General features: G+C 34.7%; 1 protein-coding gene across 3 annotated transcripts in view; it reads left to right on the top strand.

Moving 5' to 3' along the window:
• The window catches only part of LOC108969631 (zinc finger MIZ domain-containing protein 2), a 58586-nt gene that overhangs the window by 32733 nt on the left and 7382 nt on the right, over nt 1–18471 (top strand). For 2 of the 3 annotated variants that reach the window (XM_018934471.1, XM_018934473.1), the window contains exons 2-3: nt 15517–15970; nt 16514–16780. In XM_018934471.1, the coding sequence (XP_018790016.1) occupies nt 15517–15970; nt 16514–16780 (721 nt within the window). The remainder of the gene's footprint in view (nt 1–15516; nt 15971–16513; nt 16781–18471) is intronic. The other variant, XM_018934472.1, reaches the window with a different exon arrangement.

Here is an 18471-nt window from a genome sequence, read left to right as displayed (position 1 = left end):
AAAAAAAATAAATACTGGAAAAGTCCGTAAAAACTCGCACACCCGCTGTAACAATGAAAATACACGTAGACTGCCATCATCACACCCTATCTTGCTGGCAATCTCATATCGACCAGATCTTAATCGAAAATTATTTGACACGTTTTTGTTTTTCATAAAAAAGTAATTTCCAATCTTTGATCTATCAAACGCTACGCACATTGAATTAAATACCGCTTAACGAATGTCAAAGGCTTTACATTTTACAAATGCTAAGCAACAGCAACAAACCACCGACATTGCTGGATAATGATGTTATTTCATTTACACGGATTTACAGCTGCATATATACATATGTATGTGTGCATGTGATTAATAACATTCGGCAAAACGTGCCGAATCGACACCTTGAGGCACCTCTCTCACCCCTTCCAGCCGAAATAATTACAATTGCGCACTCCCGCAGCTCGACAATGATTGTTTRTTAAAAATAGATTTTCAACTATGTAAGAGGGTTGCCACACGACGGCAACGTTTTCATTTTAGATTTTTATTTTGCATAAAAGTGTTTAATTTCGCATTAACGGAAAAGCGGAATGCAAGCAATGTCGAACTGAAAAGTAAAAATCGGAACTCAATCAGCATCAATTCATCGCGTTGGGGATTTTTCCGAACATAACACTAAATTGGCGTTTGAAACACACACGACAAGCCAATCTCAGCTGACGGTAGATGTGTGCGCCTTTGCAAATGTTTCCGTTATCATTATCTATTTCCTGCCTAAAAGCTACACGCGCGACAAAAAGTATACATACAAACAGCCCAAAGCTCATATGAGTCATTCATGGCAACAGTTAAACAATTGCTAAAGAGTGTGGACAAGTTTAAGATAAAAGAAGCTTTTAAATACATACATAAGTGACGAAGATGTGCTAGCACAAGTGGCAGCATAACAAATTCAAGTAAACTCAGTAAGGAAATGATATAATAAATTTCCATAATGCTGTTAAACGCCTCGCTCTTCAATTTACTCTCTACATCAAAGCGTTCCAACCCTCCACTCTCTCCGCTGGCACCACGGCTGCTGGTAGCTGGCTGCCACGTGTTTACGCAATTACGCAATAAATGTGTGCTCGGCATTTGCACCCACTCCAGCGGCTTGCTCGCACGTCCCCCCTTCACTTCCGTCCCGCCCCGCCCAGTCTGCTATACTGTGCCTTGCCGCCACTGTCTCCCACATGAGGCTGCGTGGTGGACTTTTAAACGCGTGCTTGCTACTTTTTATTTTCTTTTCTGCATCAATTTTTGCGCACACTTTGCCGAAGGGAGGAAATATCGCCTGCACTCGTGTGTAAATTAATTTGATTCTCAAAATATTTGCATATGTCATTATGCTCATCTGGGTCCGCGCATAAGGGTTGCGCACGCGTTTTGTTTGCTTTTCTGTACTTTTCGACAACTTGGCATCAGCTGAAGTGTTTGTCAAACATATCAAACTTAACGGAGGTTAACTAAAATAAAATCAAATTGCATGTTAATATACTTAAAGTAATTGGCGGCCCTCAAGTGCCTTAAATCAATATTGTGATAACGCAGGGTTGCTCAAGTGTTGTATACATGACATGTGCGATGTCAAACTAGCAGTTCAGTTGTGGACTTGACGTGCTCAATTCAATTAAGCTGTAAAAGGAATTATTAAAGCCATAACTATTCTTATGGTGAACCAGCTTTCTACGAGTATATAAAAGACACATGAACGCATACATATATTTATATAACATATAATATATAAATATTTATAAATTAATACCTGTCATATATGTAATTAGTAGTATACATTCTTCAAGTGCTTCGTACGTTTAGTTTATCTGCCATTATCCATGAGAATAACTCAGCATGCGTTTTTTTCCATCTGTGATTATACGAAATTTCGTTCAATTTGTTTGTTTTGCGTCGCAATTTATCACGCAATATTTTTCCGCTATGCACACACACGCAAAGCGATATATATAGAGAACTATACGTACGCATACAAACCAAACCCAGCAAAAACGACTAGATATCAAATTGTATAGCGCTGCTGCTGCTGTTGCTTCGTTGGGGACAACGATGCGTATGAGCAACAAAACAATGCACGTGTTTACAAAATTGACTTATTTTGTTGACTAAATAACAAAATTATTAACTTAATTTGAAAGTAACGATGTGAACATTTTTTAAAGTGATCTAAAAGCTTTTCACAGAAATACGAAAACAAATTTTAAAAACTTAAAAACTTCGACAAAATATGTTACTAACTTATTTAAAGAAAAATATATGCTTTGTAATTTTTCGGAATAATTTTATTTTCAACTAACAATTTTCCAATTGAAATAAAAATATTTATAAAAAATTTTCCAATTGAAACCCAAAAATAGTTTCAAAATTTTGCTTTTACAGATTCAAGTAAAAAGATTACAATATTTCACCTCAAAATTTGCATCTTCACTGGGCTTCTAAATTGCTGCATTAAAAACTGACGACAATAAAATTTAAGAATTTCAGCAATTACATTTCTACCATCAGTCTATATTATTTTGAAATAAGCTATTTCAAGCGATCCTTCTCATTTCAATTTTTATATTCGCTTCGCTTATATAAATATCACACCGGCAATCGGCTGAGCGGGCGCAAAGTGCTAATTGCTAATATTGACTTTGCAGTTATTTATATATTTATTTTGCTGAAATCACAAAATGCAACAACACAAATGCAATAAATCTAGCAAGCGACTAGCAGCAAAGAAATTACAAAAAATCAAAAAAATATTTTTCATTTGATTTTCGCGTCGGCAAAAAAAGCTTGAAATAAGTGAAATGTACATTGAAGCATGCAATATTTTTGTAGCGGCACATGCACACAACCACACACGCATACACGTACATACGTAAATACACGTACTATATATATTATATATATTATATATAAAATCACATGTATAAATGCAGATATGCATTGCTGTTATATATAAATTTGTTTGTGTGCGCGCATTCAGGCCACTTGTCGTCATTGCACCGACAGAATTATTTGTTCATGCAATAGATTTTACCTTCATATTAAGTTATCAGCGGGAATAGCAGATTTTTCTACTTTTACAAGCACACGAGTATAAATGTTTTTAATTTCGAATTTCATTTCGCTCAAGTTTTCTTCACCACGAATGCTAATATTTGTTCGACAATAGGTATATTTATAATAATAACCTGCACTAAGCAACAATAACTAGACTCATCTCGCACAAACACACGCATACTTATTTATCTACAAACATACATACAAATGTATTTGCAGGTACATTCCCTCACGTATTTATTTGTTTATTTATCTTTGTCGTCGGTTAAAATTTATCTAATCAATGAAGAAATTTATATCTAATCAAAACAGCGTATGTGTGTACCTTCAACGACGACAGCTTATAACAACATTCAGGTGTTTGTGTCTGTGTGTGTGTGTTTTGGCTGTGAACGTCAGCGCGAACACCTTCGTCAGTTTTGCACATGAGCGCGTTACGTCGCCGCCGCCGCTGTCATTCGGACTAGTTTAATGCGCCTTGATAGTTTATATAGTGTAAAAAGCCGGAAACTTTCGTGCCCTTTGTGTCGTTGTTGTAGTTTTCATGATTTCTTTTCATGCACATGTGAATTGCGCAAATGCAGGAGAAAATACATGGAAAGAAATTAAAGTAAAGGAGTTAAAAATTTCGAGAAACGAACTTTTGAGAAAAAAAATTAATTTTCATAAAAAAAATAAAAGTTTCAGAACTATTTTTGTGATTGGAAAAACACATCAAAAATTTTTTGTTTGTAAAGAATTTAACTATTTCATAAAAGGAAAAATATGGGTTTTCTAAAAACAATAGTTAGTTTTAATTATTTTGCGTCTGAAAAATACACGGGAAAATTGTAGGACAAAAATTAAAAATTTTCGTTAATGAATTTTTTTTTAGAAGAATAATGTTTTTTTAACAGAATTAAGTAATTATGAATTATTTTTGTGAAAACCTAAAACAAAAAAGTGTTGGTTAAAAACAATTAAAATTTTCGTAAGAGCAATGTTATTGAAAAAAAAACATTCAATTTTCATATAAAATTAATTATTTATGTCTTATTCTTGTTAAGTTTAAGTCCGAGCACGGGTGTTCTATTTTCAATGACTTCACAAAGGACTACATCTAGTCCACGTGCGATCTCTGATCAGCCATCTAACCTAACCTAACCTATTCTTGTAAAAAAATAAGAAAACAATTTTAGTTAAAAAAATAATACAATTTTCGCAAAAGTTATTTTATTGTTAAAATATTTCATTTTCTTAAAAAATTAGTTAAAAGTAGTAAAAAATAATTTTTCTGAAATTTCAAAACTAAATTTTTAATAAATAATAATAATTAAAAAATTAATTAAATATTAAAATTAATAATATTTAAAAGTTATTCCCAACAAATTTTTTAATTATTTGAAACTAATTAAAACTATTTTTTATAAAATAATTATTTCAAATTAATTTTAACCTGACTTTAAGAATTTCTTTTTTTTTCAGTGTAAAGCTTTCCAGCAGTCTAGGCTAATTTAGCGCTTATCGGCGCATTTACTTTGTAAAAAATAGTATTTTTAAATATATATTTTGTTTCTTTAGAGACGCTTGTTTGCTTACTAAGGTAACTTTTTCCAAGAACTTCCTCAGCTACAAAAACAGCGAAAGCTCACTTCTAAACACAATTTGGTTAATTCTGCGAATTCTCTCCTAAAAATATAAAGCAAATCAAAAAACTTTCTAACTAAATAAGGTTAGAAGTGCTTGCTCTATCGTACAAATAAATTTACTTTTTTTGCTTCAACTACAAATAAATTTGTTTATTCTTTATTGCAAATTTTTTTTTATCAAAACAATATTTTTTTCAAATAATCATTATTTCCATAAATTAATTGTTTGGTCTTCGAAATTTGAAGTTTAGTTTAAACTTTGCTTCGTTTATGAATATACTTACATATGAACATATGCATATATGTAAATCGCTTATATTATGTTTTAATTGATAAACACAACTCAAACAAAAAATTACGAGTTTTTAAGTAGCAAATTATGTGTACAATAAAAGAGCGTGGCACCATATTTATGTGATTTTTTTGTTGTTGTCTACAAGCTTATTCGCTGTTAATTCGCAGACTTTTTAAAATTCGCACCTTGTTATATACTGTGTACATATTTATGTTTACACACCGTGATATATACATATATGTACATACTCGTGTATATATATTATTAAGAGTTATATTTAAGTAAATATGTACAGATATCTGCTGAAATCTATGTACAAGAAAACATTTTGCGTTTTACTCTGCTTATTATTGCTTTCGTTCGCTTAGATTTGACTTTTTGTTGCTTAGTAAATTTTATTTGAGGTGAATTTGTTTATATCCGTACTTAATAAGACGCAGCGGCGATGAAGTGTGCGATCACGTACACTGCTCGCTCGATCACCCCACCGCGTACACAAACATACAAACGCACAGATCACCAATGAAAAAATAAAAAACTACAAAAACTTACCTATAAATGATACATATATACATATGYATGTATGTAGATTTATATAAGTAAATATGTGTGTGTGCATTGAGAAATATTAGCAGCTTCGGAGTCAGCGCGCCATTTGACATTGAAGCGCTGACAGCTATTCTACTAGTGACTGACTGACTGATTGCTGATCTAACAGGCACAATCTGCGCACTCGCAASATCTACTTACATATATGTATATTTGTATATATATATATATGTATATACAGTGGTAGACAATAGCCTATATGACAGAATGGCTGCCTGTGTGCCTGAGTCTAACTCACAGCGTTCTCGCATGTATATTTGTCAAGGCGGTGATTTGTCGGCTTGGCGTTGTGTCAATCGGTGCTATCGTCGCGATCGTCGCGTTCGTCGCTTTGTTTATGTTAATTATTCGCCAGCAATGATTTCGAATGTACAGACACACCGACGCAAATACATAAACAATTATAAAGATGTCTGTATGTATTCACACATTTGTATGCGTTATAGTATTTACTTTTTGATTTCTTATTCACACTTTCAATAAATCAAAATCAAAATGAAAACAACAACAAGCACTCAAGTACTATGAACATCTCCTAAAATTGATTTATTATTCCGCTTCCCAGGCTGTAGAATACATAACTACAAAAATGTGCGTAAATCAATTAATTTTGATAGCTTATGAATTTATAATTTCATGTCAAATTATTTTATTTGAAAAATGCTTGTGTTAATAACTTCGCATAACAACGCATTACTCAACATAATAGCCCCTACATGAGGTTAAGGTATTTTAGAGCATGTTTTACGAAATTTATTTTGTTTTACATTCTCACACAAGGTTGTTTAGGAGTATGCAACATATTTGAAGCCATACATACGCTTCCGCGTAAATGTTTTCAAAAAGCTCATGTAAAGCTCCTTTTTTTAAATGCAGTTAACGCGTTGGTTTTTATTCATACATATTAACACAAACTAAGCATAAGCTTCATATAATTAGTTYTGTTTTAAGCTTAGTGAAAGCTTAGATGCCTAAAAGCTCTTATTCAATTTTTTATGCTTTCCAATGAAAGTTTTACATTTCGAACTATTCTGTGTATATATAAGCTTTTTAGAAAGCACAAACAATTTTCTAGCTCAAATTGGAAAAATACGTGATATAGGGAAARCTTAAAAGCTTCAAATACACGTAAATCAATGCCTAATTTTCATAGATATACCACTGGTAAAGTCACTCACACCTTTAAATACTGCAGCAGACGTAAAAGACATATTTCCGTGAAAGCTTAAAAGCTCGAAACATTAATATTACTATATTATTGAAATATACATAGAGTAAACGGGAACCTAAGAGGTGAAAGTTTAAATTGTGCATACCGCGCACACTTTAAAACGCCTTCATCCTAAAAGCGTGCTAAGCTAGACACATCACTCAACCAAATACATGCCGTAAGGTTAAGTGCGATGCATAAATGCAGTTAATTATCCATTTCTTAGCAAATGCAAAAATGCAAACCAACAACAAAGCGCACAACAAGTACAAAACAGCAGTAGCAAATGGCAAAGCAACCACAAATAAGGTCAATCGGCCATATGGCTTGCCATCCGCTCGGATTAGTAGTGAAGTAGTCAATCATAAATGAAGGCATTTGCATACTAGTGAGTGTGTATACATAAATACATATGTAGTATATATGTGTGTGTGTACCCTCATTTAATTGAGCAAACTGCGGTTGACCAAATAAAGGCCATATAATTACTTGACAACTGCATAGTTGAAGTCTGTGCGCGCTTTCATACATACATATGTATGGACGTGCATTTATGARTTCACATGTATAAAAAATCTTCAWAAATAATATAAATGGTATTAATTTTCAATTTATTGCAAAGCCAGTAGCATTCTGTTTGCCTAAGGGAGGTCGTTTGAGGCCGCAAGTGACAAGCGCATGCGCGCACACTCACCTCCATTTTAACCCCGGCCAAGCGGCCATTCACTTATGTCGTCTAAATACGTATACTTAACATTTAGCTGTGTATACGCATGCATATATATACATACATACTTATGTMCAAACATACCGACGTAGGTATGTGCCTTTGTCACAGCGCATTTTGTACGTGTTGACTTGTCGACAGCGCAATAATATGGTAATGTATTGCAAAAAACGATCCAAAAAATCAAATCGATCACCAAAATGGGCAAACGTACGCAAGTGCCCATATATAAATAAACATTAAGCACACATATGCATACACACACACACACATGCCAGCTGAAAGTGCTAAGTCACAACACTGTAAGCGCTTGGCAAAATATGTAAATAAGTAAGAACAAAATAGACCATTTGAAAAAATTAAAATTATAATTTCAGAACATAAAGCTCGTGCAAATAGAATTTTATAAAATATAAAATTTCAAAAAGTATTTTTTTTTTTCTGTAAATATCAAAAATATTTTAAATAACATAAATTCTTTAATATCAAATATTTACATATGAATGATTTACATACAAATATAAAGCAAATATTTTTAAGAAAATTTATCTGATTTGAACGCATTTTTTTCATATCTGCAAGCGCTTGTAGATAAAAGCGTTAATATGAACTTATATTGGGAATGTATTATATTTAATTTTGTTTAATATATGTATGTATGTATGTATTTATCTAGCCAGAAAATCACAGCGTCATTGCATATCAAACCATATAAAAGCGTTAATTCACCTGCGTTCACAATCAAAGCTAGTAGTTAGTCGATAAAAAAGTGCAACATACACACACATACATGTACATAATAAATTAATATATGTAAACAAACAAATCAGTTCAAAAAGCTTATAAATGCCATTAGGTGTRTAAATTTAACATGATATTTCTTTTGCAAATTTTTCTGCATTTTTAATTTCGCAAATACATATATTCTAGAGTTCAGAAAAATACAGACGCGTATGCATTGAAATGCATATATACAAGATACTATAATTCACCATACTTTCCAATATGCAGCATCAATGCGTTTAAAATATKCATAATCTCTGAACATGAGCTCAGTTCTTCATTTATTTTTTTATATAATTTTGTTTTTTTATAATTTTTGTAAAATTGTTTTTATAATTTTTACTTATTTGCTTATTATTTCTTAATTTTTTTATCATTATCTTTTATTAATTTTTTAATAATTTATTAAATTATTTTGCGCAATTTCGTGTTTACACTCCGTCTGCCWGCTGATTAGTCATACGCAGCGAATCTCGAGCTCTTCGCTATTGCGAGCATTTAACGTACATACGAAAAGACGCACAGACACATGCATACTTTGTTATAAATATTTCACTTATGCGCCATAATTCAGTTCAATGCAGTTCACAGCAGTGTATTATGGGGCAAATACATTTTCGGCGTCGCCAAACGGCCAATCACTCCGCATTCATGAGATGTACACACATACACAGCACACGCATTTTGAGCGWTATCGCTGCTTAAGTGCCGACATGGACGCAACATAACGCCTTACGAGGCAGGCAGGCCAATGGTCTCCGTACACTTGTTGTTGGTGTTGTTGTTGCAATGCTGCGCTGAGCAATTCAACTTGCCTCACAATGCCCTTATTTGCTGTTGCTGTTGCTGTTGCTTACTGATTTTGCATACGCGTCGCTTCAGCAGCCTGCGTGTGTTTGCTGTAATTGTATTGGCATTTGTTGTGTTTGTATTCGCATATAATTACACAGTTAAACGCTCCATTTTCAGCTTTATGGAGCGCACAGCTGCTCTATTTGCGGTTGACTGCTGCCAAAGCGCTTATRAATGCTTGCGCTCCATTGTGYATGTGTGTGTGCAATCATAACTATTGTTGTTGCTGTTTTCTGCAAATATTTTTTATTGTTRTTGCCGCTAGCTACTTCTTTCTTTWMCTTACGGTCTTATGCCGCTCACTTACTTATGCGCTCATTACTCTTGTGGCAGAACGGTTATTCCCTTACAACAAGAATGGCTAATTGTTGTTGTTTTTGCTTTCTACATAAACGTTAAATAACCTCATATTTGCTTGCATTGCGTCTTACAGTTAGTTTGCCGCANACAAGAATGGCTAATTGTTGTTGTTTTTGCTTTCTACATAAACGTTAAATAACCTCATATTTGCTTGCATTGCGTCTTACAGTTAGTTTGCCGCAGTCTCTTTTCGCAACAATGTCTTCGCTTCAACCTTCTCCTCCTTCTCTACTTCGTCTTCTGCTACTACTTTTCAAAAGCTTACTGAGTTTCGTTGTTATTGTTGTTGTTGTTTTTGTTGCATTGGGTTGTTCGCAATGCTTTTGCGCCGTCATTCCACACGCTTTCCGGCCTTATTTATATTTCTTTTGCTATTTCATGGCATGTATGTATGTATGTGGGTTTGTATGTATACGCTTGTGTACGAGTGTATGTGTGTATGTACATCTAGAAGTATGCCGCCATTGCTTTCATTGTTTTTAATGCCGACTCGAAACAATTGGCAGTTTTATTATTATTTTTCGTCACCATTTTAGTAGCCGCTTGTTGTTGTTATTGTTGCTACTTATGCTACAGCGCTGTTGCTCTCATTTGAGTCGTTGCTTTTTGCCCACTCACACAAATACGCGTTCTGCTCATAAGCAAGCAGAAATTACGTACAAACATATATGTATGTATGTATGCAAAAGAGTATGCAGATGTGTGTGTATGTATGTATGTCTTGTGCCCATTTCGCGCTCATTGCACAGCGTTTTACTTCATAAAAGTTTTCATTTTTTTCTTTCATATATAATGTTTCTTATTTTTCTCAATGTTTCGCTTTATGCTGCTACATACATACTTTTGTTGCCATATAAATATGTATGTATTTTTGTACATACTATACACATACATATGTATATACACACATGTATTCGGCTGACAGTCTCATTGCTTTTATTATGCTTAATTATTTCTACCTTTGGTTCATACACCAGCMATCAGTGCAAATTTAACATACAAACACATACCCTAACATACATAAGTACGTATGTATGTATGTCGGTATTTGCATATGATATGGCGAAATCAGCGCTTAAATTTACTTGTCCGTTTGCGATCGTTTATCGGCTCACCAAACCTCACCACACACCACACACCACACAGTTTTCGTTATTGTTGTTCTCGCGTTTATTTATATTTTTGTGTACGTTTACGTTTGCTCGTTATATGTACGTCAAATCAATTCGCCAACCATTGCTATATGTGCGCTTGTGYATTTGTATGTATATTTGCAAATGTATGCCCGAAAGTACTTGCAAGAATATGTCTTCGGTGTTCTCTGATTTGTTTCGGCTCGTTATCGTCGCCTTTGTCGTGGCGAGGTGTGCTAATATATATTTGACCGTATGTGATGCGCGTTTAATTTTTCGCRTTTTTTATTGCTCTTGCTATTTGGTTAGCCTGCGACATTAAGGCTTTTCGCAGACATTTTTATGAAAYGAAATAAGCCTTTGACTACAATCGTAAATCTTGTTTTTGCGAATTTGTTTGAGTTAAATTTTTGGCAGTGGATTATCTTAAGAGATGCTGAAGCAATTTAATTTTAATTATTAATTTGTCTAAATTCCTTTTAATATATATTGTGAGCGGTCACCCAATTAGTAATAGCAATTTTATAACCAAAAATTTATTTAAAAAAATTTAAAAAGTAATTTTCATAACTATTAATATTCAAAATAAATAATGTATATTTTTTTCAATATAGTTACCTTCTTTACAGGATTATACCAGTTAATAGTACAAAACTATAGGCAGTAGTAAATTTCCTCAGTTAGAGTTGCATATAAACACATACATACATATGTATATATAGTACATATGTATGGGTTTGGTATGCAAATTTCACGGTTGACGCAATGACAGAGTGGTTTCGAAGTAAACACAGTTATGTCAAACAAAGCTACCAATAAATACTGATGTCAGCCACATACAATGCCATAGAGTACCGTTAAATCGAATACATACATATGTACTTGCATGTGCATATAATATAGTCAAATATACGTGCTTAAATTTTGCATATGTATGTATCACTGTTGTTCTTGTTGTTGCCACCCACTCTTCTACAGCACACACTGTGGGCTAACTTATGACAGTGTATGTATATGCAGTTATCAGTGGCTGTGCGGTGACTTCTCTAGCTTTCCAAACATACATGCATATGCATACATACATACATATGTATTGGATGTATGCATGTATTGATGTCTTTATAAAAGTATGGAAATATGGCTACTAATAGTGGTAATACCAGTTGATCATGCTAATAATTACATATTTAAACATATGTACATATGTATTGTTGTATGTATATACATATGTATGTTGGCACTCACCCACCATCTAAACGCTTTTAGTCTACTTTGCCTTTAATTGATTAATTTTCTTATAAGCAGCGCTCACACAGAGTCATATACTTACACACACATACATGCACACCACAAATAGTTAGAAAATAGCGTAATAAATATGGAAATCGAAAGCTCATATTTCACTGGAAAATATAATTTTAACAGTATTAGTGGCTTTCAGCAGAACTTTGCCTTCATATAACTAAGTATTTCTATTTCAAGCAATTGGCAATCATGAAGACGTTAGMTTTACACAAATGTAATCAATAAAATGCAAAAACAATGAAAACAACAATTTCAGCAACGGCAAGCAGTCGGTGTCCTTATGACCTTTACGACAGCATACGACAAAGGCGCCCACAACAACGCATACATAAGTATGTGTATACAAATACAAAGTCACATACATACATAAATTGTTGCTGCTGCCACACTTCAATGTGGCACTGAGCCATTTTTAAATGCCACTTGCCACCTCTTCCCGCTGCCATAATCATATATGTATGTATGCATGTACATATATATTTTTATATACATATGTATGTAAGAGTATACAGCTTACACAAAAGACACAAATTATGTCAAGGTGGTCTCGCGCCAGCAAACTTTGCCACTGACTGACTTTCCCGCCGTGTAACTGTCTCTCTTTCGCCAGTTAATGGACCCCGCTCACCCAACTGACTGACTATTAAACGGTTCACGTAAATTGCGCGCTGGCGCCTTGGCTGCCTTGTTGCGCGCCACAAGTAAAATTGAATAAAAATGGAAATTCAAAGTCCGTCAAGCAAGGAGCTTTCTGCTGGCAAACGCCCACCGCCTTAAATAGCTGCGCCGCTGTTGACCTTCTCACCAACACATTCATGCGATGTTTGTGTTTGTATATACATACATACATATGTGCGTATTTGGCATTTATTGTAGCAACGCAATTGACTGCCGTGAAGCTTGTTTAAMGAACGGCGAGTGAAATGCTTGTGGGTGGCAAAGCAGCAAATCAAAAAAAATAATAACAAAATTTTATGCTAGTGGCGCAAAAAGGACTCGCGTAGGTTTGTTGGGATGCGTGGCACAATCAAATGTAGTATGTTCATGGCAAAATGTATGACACATATATACATACATACATGCATACGCACATAAATATGAATGTACCTAAAGCAATATTATTAGTTAAAATGGTTTATTTATACAACTATGCCTGTTCTGTAAATTCGAGAAAAGTATCTTTGCTGTTGCATGTGCTTATAATACGAACTGGTCCATTATGGCCTAGTCGGGAACTAGTTACATTTTCGAACTTAATGTGCGATTTTTAGTTTAATTGACAAATTAAAACCCTCAGCACACGAAATCGTAACTAGTTAATTTTTCACTAGTTCGTACCTGGTTACTATTTGAACGTTTTAACTTTCAAATAATTGCAATTATGACTATTTCAAATTTCAATAACCTTTTTCAAAATATAAAAGAAAATAATAACAGTATTTTACCGTTGAATTATGAAAGTTTTAAAGTTATTCAATACTAACTAAAAATTATGCATTTAGCTATTATTTAAAGTAAAAATCATCTTCTCTGACATTACACTCTGCTCTGGAATTAAATTAAATTCCAAAAAAAAAAATAAATGTTTCTCACCACAAAGCTTACCAGCGCATAACTTTGGGTTCACACAACAAGCAAAAAGCTGAGGTGAGCAGAAAAAACACCTTTTCCTGTAAACCAGACACATCTCTGCAGCTGTCATTTTTTTGTCTTCCGTGAAGCAACCGCTTTGTGCGCTGGCGCTSATCCACATGTTTGCATGCTTAAGCCATAAAAGGAGCATGGACTTCCTGTGTGTGCACCTTTGCGCAGTCACTTGTATGCTTAAATATTTACGTATATATTTGTCATAAATAAATAAGTACACATGTACATATGTAAACGACAGCAGCGAGAATGCCAAAACAAAGAAAATATTTCGCTTAGCCGCGAAGCAGATGCACAAGCAGCTCACCAACAGCCATATAGGCCGAATTTATTGCAATATCTATAATATGTGGATGCACTAAAATGTGTGTGTATGTGTGTTTGTATGTATGTATTTGTGTTTAAGTCGCTGTTGTCTCCTTCGCCGCCGCTGCCTCGGTTGTTTGTTTTGTCAACAGCCACACGCGCCATTTACGTTGCTACACACAAGTGTCCACATGCGCACAAGTACGCCTATATACACCTGTATGTACATACGCACACACAGCTATTTACAAGTACAGCTTACATTCGGGTCTTTTTTAGTTACTTCATATTTCTGCGCATTGTTTTTGCTTCTCAATTTGGATACCTGCACCTACTTTCGGCTGTCTTTCGTTGTCTTTCTGCTGGCTTATTCGCATTCATCCTCCTTTGCCTTCTTGCCTCGACAATTTCATGCGATAACTCATCCTTGAGATAAACACCGTATACAGGCCAACAGAAAGGCGACATCAAGAAATTTTATAGCGCATCAAAAACAACAAAATATATCCTAAAATTATACTCAGATGTCTGCTAATGAATTTTTCATACAAATATGTGCTAGTATATACCATATATACATGTATACAAATATATACGTTTGTATTTCGTATATAACTATGTATGAAACATGCAGGAAACCCAGTGAAGGACAGGTGCTGTACTACAGCCTGCTGGCCGCACGTATATGAACGCACCTTTATTTTAGTGGCGACAATTTTTTTTTTTTTTTGGTTTTTTTGAAGCAGCTACACCTTTCTGTTTGTACTCACTCTGCGTGAAAGCCTCATAAATATCATATATTTAATAGTAAGCTTGCTTCAGTTTCAAAATTCGAGACTACAAAACAAAGTTTTTATTTGCTCAAGATGCATAATTCAAAATACGTCTTTTCAGCCTACAAGAAAACACCCTGTAGGAAATTTCAATTACTGATCTGATTGTGCGCAAGGTTACAACAAAAATCAAAAGTAGATTTCTAACAACGTTTTGCTTAGAKTTTTCTTTAGAACATATAAAATTCCAGTACTATACTTTTTATATAAAAGCAATTCGATATAAAAAATATATAAAACATTTATTATAAAATTTRAAAATATGAACTCAAAATTCAAAATAACTTTTAAAACTCAAATGCGAATATTAAGTCGAACTATGGTAAAGCTTTTGAAAGAATCAAAGCCTAAGCAATTGATTTCCTGCTGGGCTGCTACAATTTGGCAGCTATTTAGCAACTCAAATACTCGCTTCCTGTSAATGTCGCATGTCAATGCTAAGTTTTACGTCGTTAACGAATTTGCATAGTCTAAAAATAGAACGTTTTTTATTCTCTTTACGCGGCTCGGCGGAAATGCGAAGACTTAGAAGTGCACATCACTTGAAGCTTCGTCATCAACGTCGGCAGTGACAATGAAAACAAWGAAAACGTTACTCTTATATTATTTTTAGTGATTTACGTTTTAAAGTTTTGCCMAGCCGCAACTCAAAATATTCAAATTACATAAGTATTTAAAGACACTCTCAAATAACRTAAATTTCTAACCTACAACTTCCACTTCCTTCCTCTTTTGCAGAAAAAATGATGAAATGAACGCCGGCAACGGCTCCTCGAGGGCGCCAGCCTCCGGGAGCCAGATATCACCACAACTACCCGACGTACAAACGCAGCAGCAGCACCAGCAACAACCACAACAGCAGCAGCATCAACAGCAAGCGCAACAACAGCAGCTACAACATCAGCAACAACAATCTGTACAACAAAATAATAACACATACGGCAACTATCCACCCATATACAACTCAGCGGGCGCACAGAATGGCATCACACCACCAATCGGTCAATACTCCATGGGTGAGCCCGATACATTGCGCACACTAAAGAATACGTTTGGCCCGAATTCGGAATTTACGACAAGCGGCTACGGCAACTATAGTAATATGGTAACGGCTAATGGTGGTGGTCTGCAGCAGCAACAACAGATGGATAATATGAGCGGCATGGCCGGTGGATATGGGCAGGTAAGCAAAGTAAGCCTGTGTGTTTGTAGAGAGTAGAAATATGCCAAGYTAAATAACAAGCGAGGGCTATGCTGATAGATTAGTTGGCTTTGTTCGAAGAGGGTTGCGTGCTTTTAGGCGCACGTGCACGTTAGAAAGTAGGTTTTCTAATTCAAGACAGCTATGTATATTTATTATTGTGTTTAAAATTGTTTTGTATACAAATAGCTATCGTGGAAAATAGTTTAGTAAATACGMGCCTAAAAGTATGTCACCTTTTTGTTTTGGCACATTTCAATATGAAATGATTGCTTTTAGGCGTTAAAGCTTGTCATATTCAGGTTACACTACAACAAGTGGTCCAAGTGGTCGGCCTTTCATAGCAAAATTTTGCAAACTAACTWCAAACGGACAGGGAAATTTTAAATTTAATTTTTAAATATTATATTTACCAAGAAATTACAAATTTCAACAAATTTTTCAATACTTTCAAKAAAACATATAAATGAGAAAATYASATTTTTAATGCATTGTCACTAATTTAACCTCCTCACAACTCTTTTCCTCTTGCAGATGAGTGCCAATCAAATGCATGGTGGCAATGTGCAAAATCTCTACATGAATGGCAACATCGGCGCAACCGGGAGCGGCAGTCCCAGTGCGACMAATATGAATAGCGCCGGCGGCATTGGCGGTGGCGCTGGTGCCTCCCAAGTGGCTGGCAATCCAAATGTTAACATGAATACCGGCTCCAACATGCAAATGGGCCACATGAATGCATACAATGGCGGCGGTGGCGGCCCCAATGGCAATCCCAATATAGCGCCATCTAGGCATCAAGTAAGTGAAGTTTTTTGCATAAAAACAGTATTGCTTTGACCCTTCCGAGTTTCAAGGTCAAATGATTGTGTAGTTTAGCGCCATATTGAAGGCGAATAGGCGCCGGATGTGAGAATAATAGCCAACCAACTAAACAGCCAGCGCAGCATGTGGCTTGTAGTGGATGAGTTTAAGGCAGCCGTTTTGCTGTTGTTGCTTTCATTTTAATCTAAGTGGCGCTCTGTCGTGCATTTTTATTATCCTTGAATGCGCATCAAAGAATGTGGCCCGCAGTATAATATTATATTAAGGTCACTTCGCTATGTGGCCGCTTGAAAACCCATCGGTTACTCTAAGCGCCTAAAAGTTGGCTTTTATATGGGGCAAATTCAATCAAACTTAGCGGAAGTGGCGCAATTTTCGATGAAATTTTCATTATTTTTCGCCACTGATCAGTTATGGTGCTTTTAAAGGTGAACGATGATGTGTCAGTGCTGATGTGTGTCAATTATTTGGTCAAGCATTTTGCTAGCTTTTATAAAAAAAAAAAAAAATTACGAAGAAATCGAATTTATGTGCAAAATTGTTGTGCACTTAATCATAGTAGATTTATTTGCCATTCGCAATAACTCATCGCTGGAAGCTTCAACACCTCAGCGCACAATTAAAACTATCAATGACACAATTAATAAAAGCAACACGAATATCAAACAGCAAAGCCGCAAGGCATCGCCAGCCATCGCCAGCCAATGCTGTCATAATCCAACAACAATTTTAAACAAAAAAGAATAAAATCGTCAAATATATTAAAATAGAAATCGAATTGTTCGAATCATTAACTGCTATAATAGACTATGGCGGCCAATGCATCATTACGGCCGCCATATGCACACATCACTAGCTAAAAGCGCTTGCTTAACCCTTACATAACAGCGATTCCAAATCGATCAGACAACAACCCAAGTGGCGTACATTCGTGCTGTAAGTGCCCGAGCATTTCGTTGCGATGCAAATCGCTTCTGAGCGTCACAATGCTTAAGGCGCCACAGRCTGCGCTTTGGAGATTTGTCGATTTCTTGTTTTTGTCTACAATTTGTAGTAAAATTAGTCGAATAATTGCTGTCATTATATTTGTTATATTTAACATTAATATTGTTGACACTYATTTCGACTAACCGAAGTGACTGCATGTGCCACAGGCAATCAAGCACGACAATATTCTATATTTGCATGTGTGTGTGCGTGCGCGCGCTGACATGCATTTAATATTGAATGCATTAAGATTTATTTTAAAAATATTGCGCACACATACATGTTTACTGTCATCATTATTTCTCATTCGTAAAATAACAAAGCACACGCGGCAGATTTTCAATTGTTTCGCATTAATAACACGTGAATGCAAAAGTTGAAAAATCATACTTGTAAAGTAATTTCAATAATAGCTGTAAATATAATCATGCCGYGTGTGTGTGCTGTGCCATAAAAAATATAYAAATATTTTGAGACTGGGGTAATGAGTGTAAAGATTAGGTGCTACATTTGGTCTTAAATGGATTTGAGCGCACTAGAGAAGGTTGAAGTGCTCGCCGTGAGAGTGGGTAAGAGGTAGAGTTGAAGTAATTTAGATAAAACTTTTATTGATTACATTTTTTTTTACTTTTTTTATTTTGTAGATATTTATAASTATATTTATAACGTATTTATTTTTT

The sequence above is a fragment of the Bactrocera latifrons genome, unplaced genomic scaffold, assembly GCF_001853355.1.
Source record: "Bactrocera latifrons isolate USDA-ARS-PBARC rearing strain unplaced genomic scaffold, ASM185335v1 scaffold_26, whole genome shotgun sequence".
NCBI lineage: Eukaryota > Metazoa > Arthropoda > Insecta > Diptera > Tephritidae > Bactrocera > Bactrocera latifrons.
The sequence above is the reverse complement of the archived record's forward strand: the minus strand, read 5'-3'. Positions and strand labels throughout refer to the sequence as shown.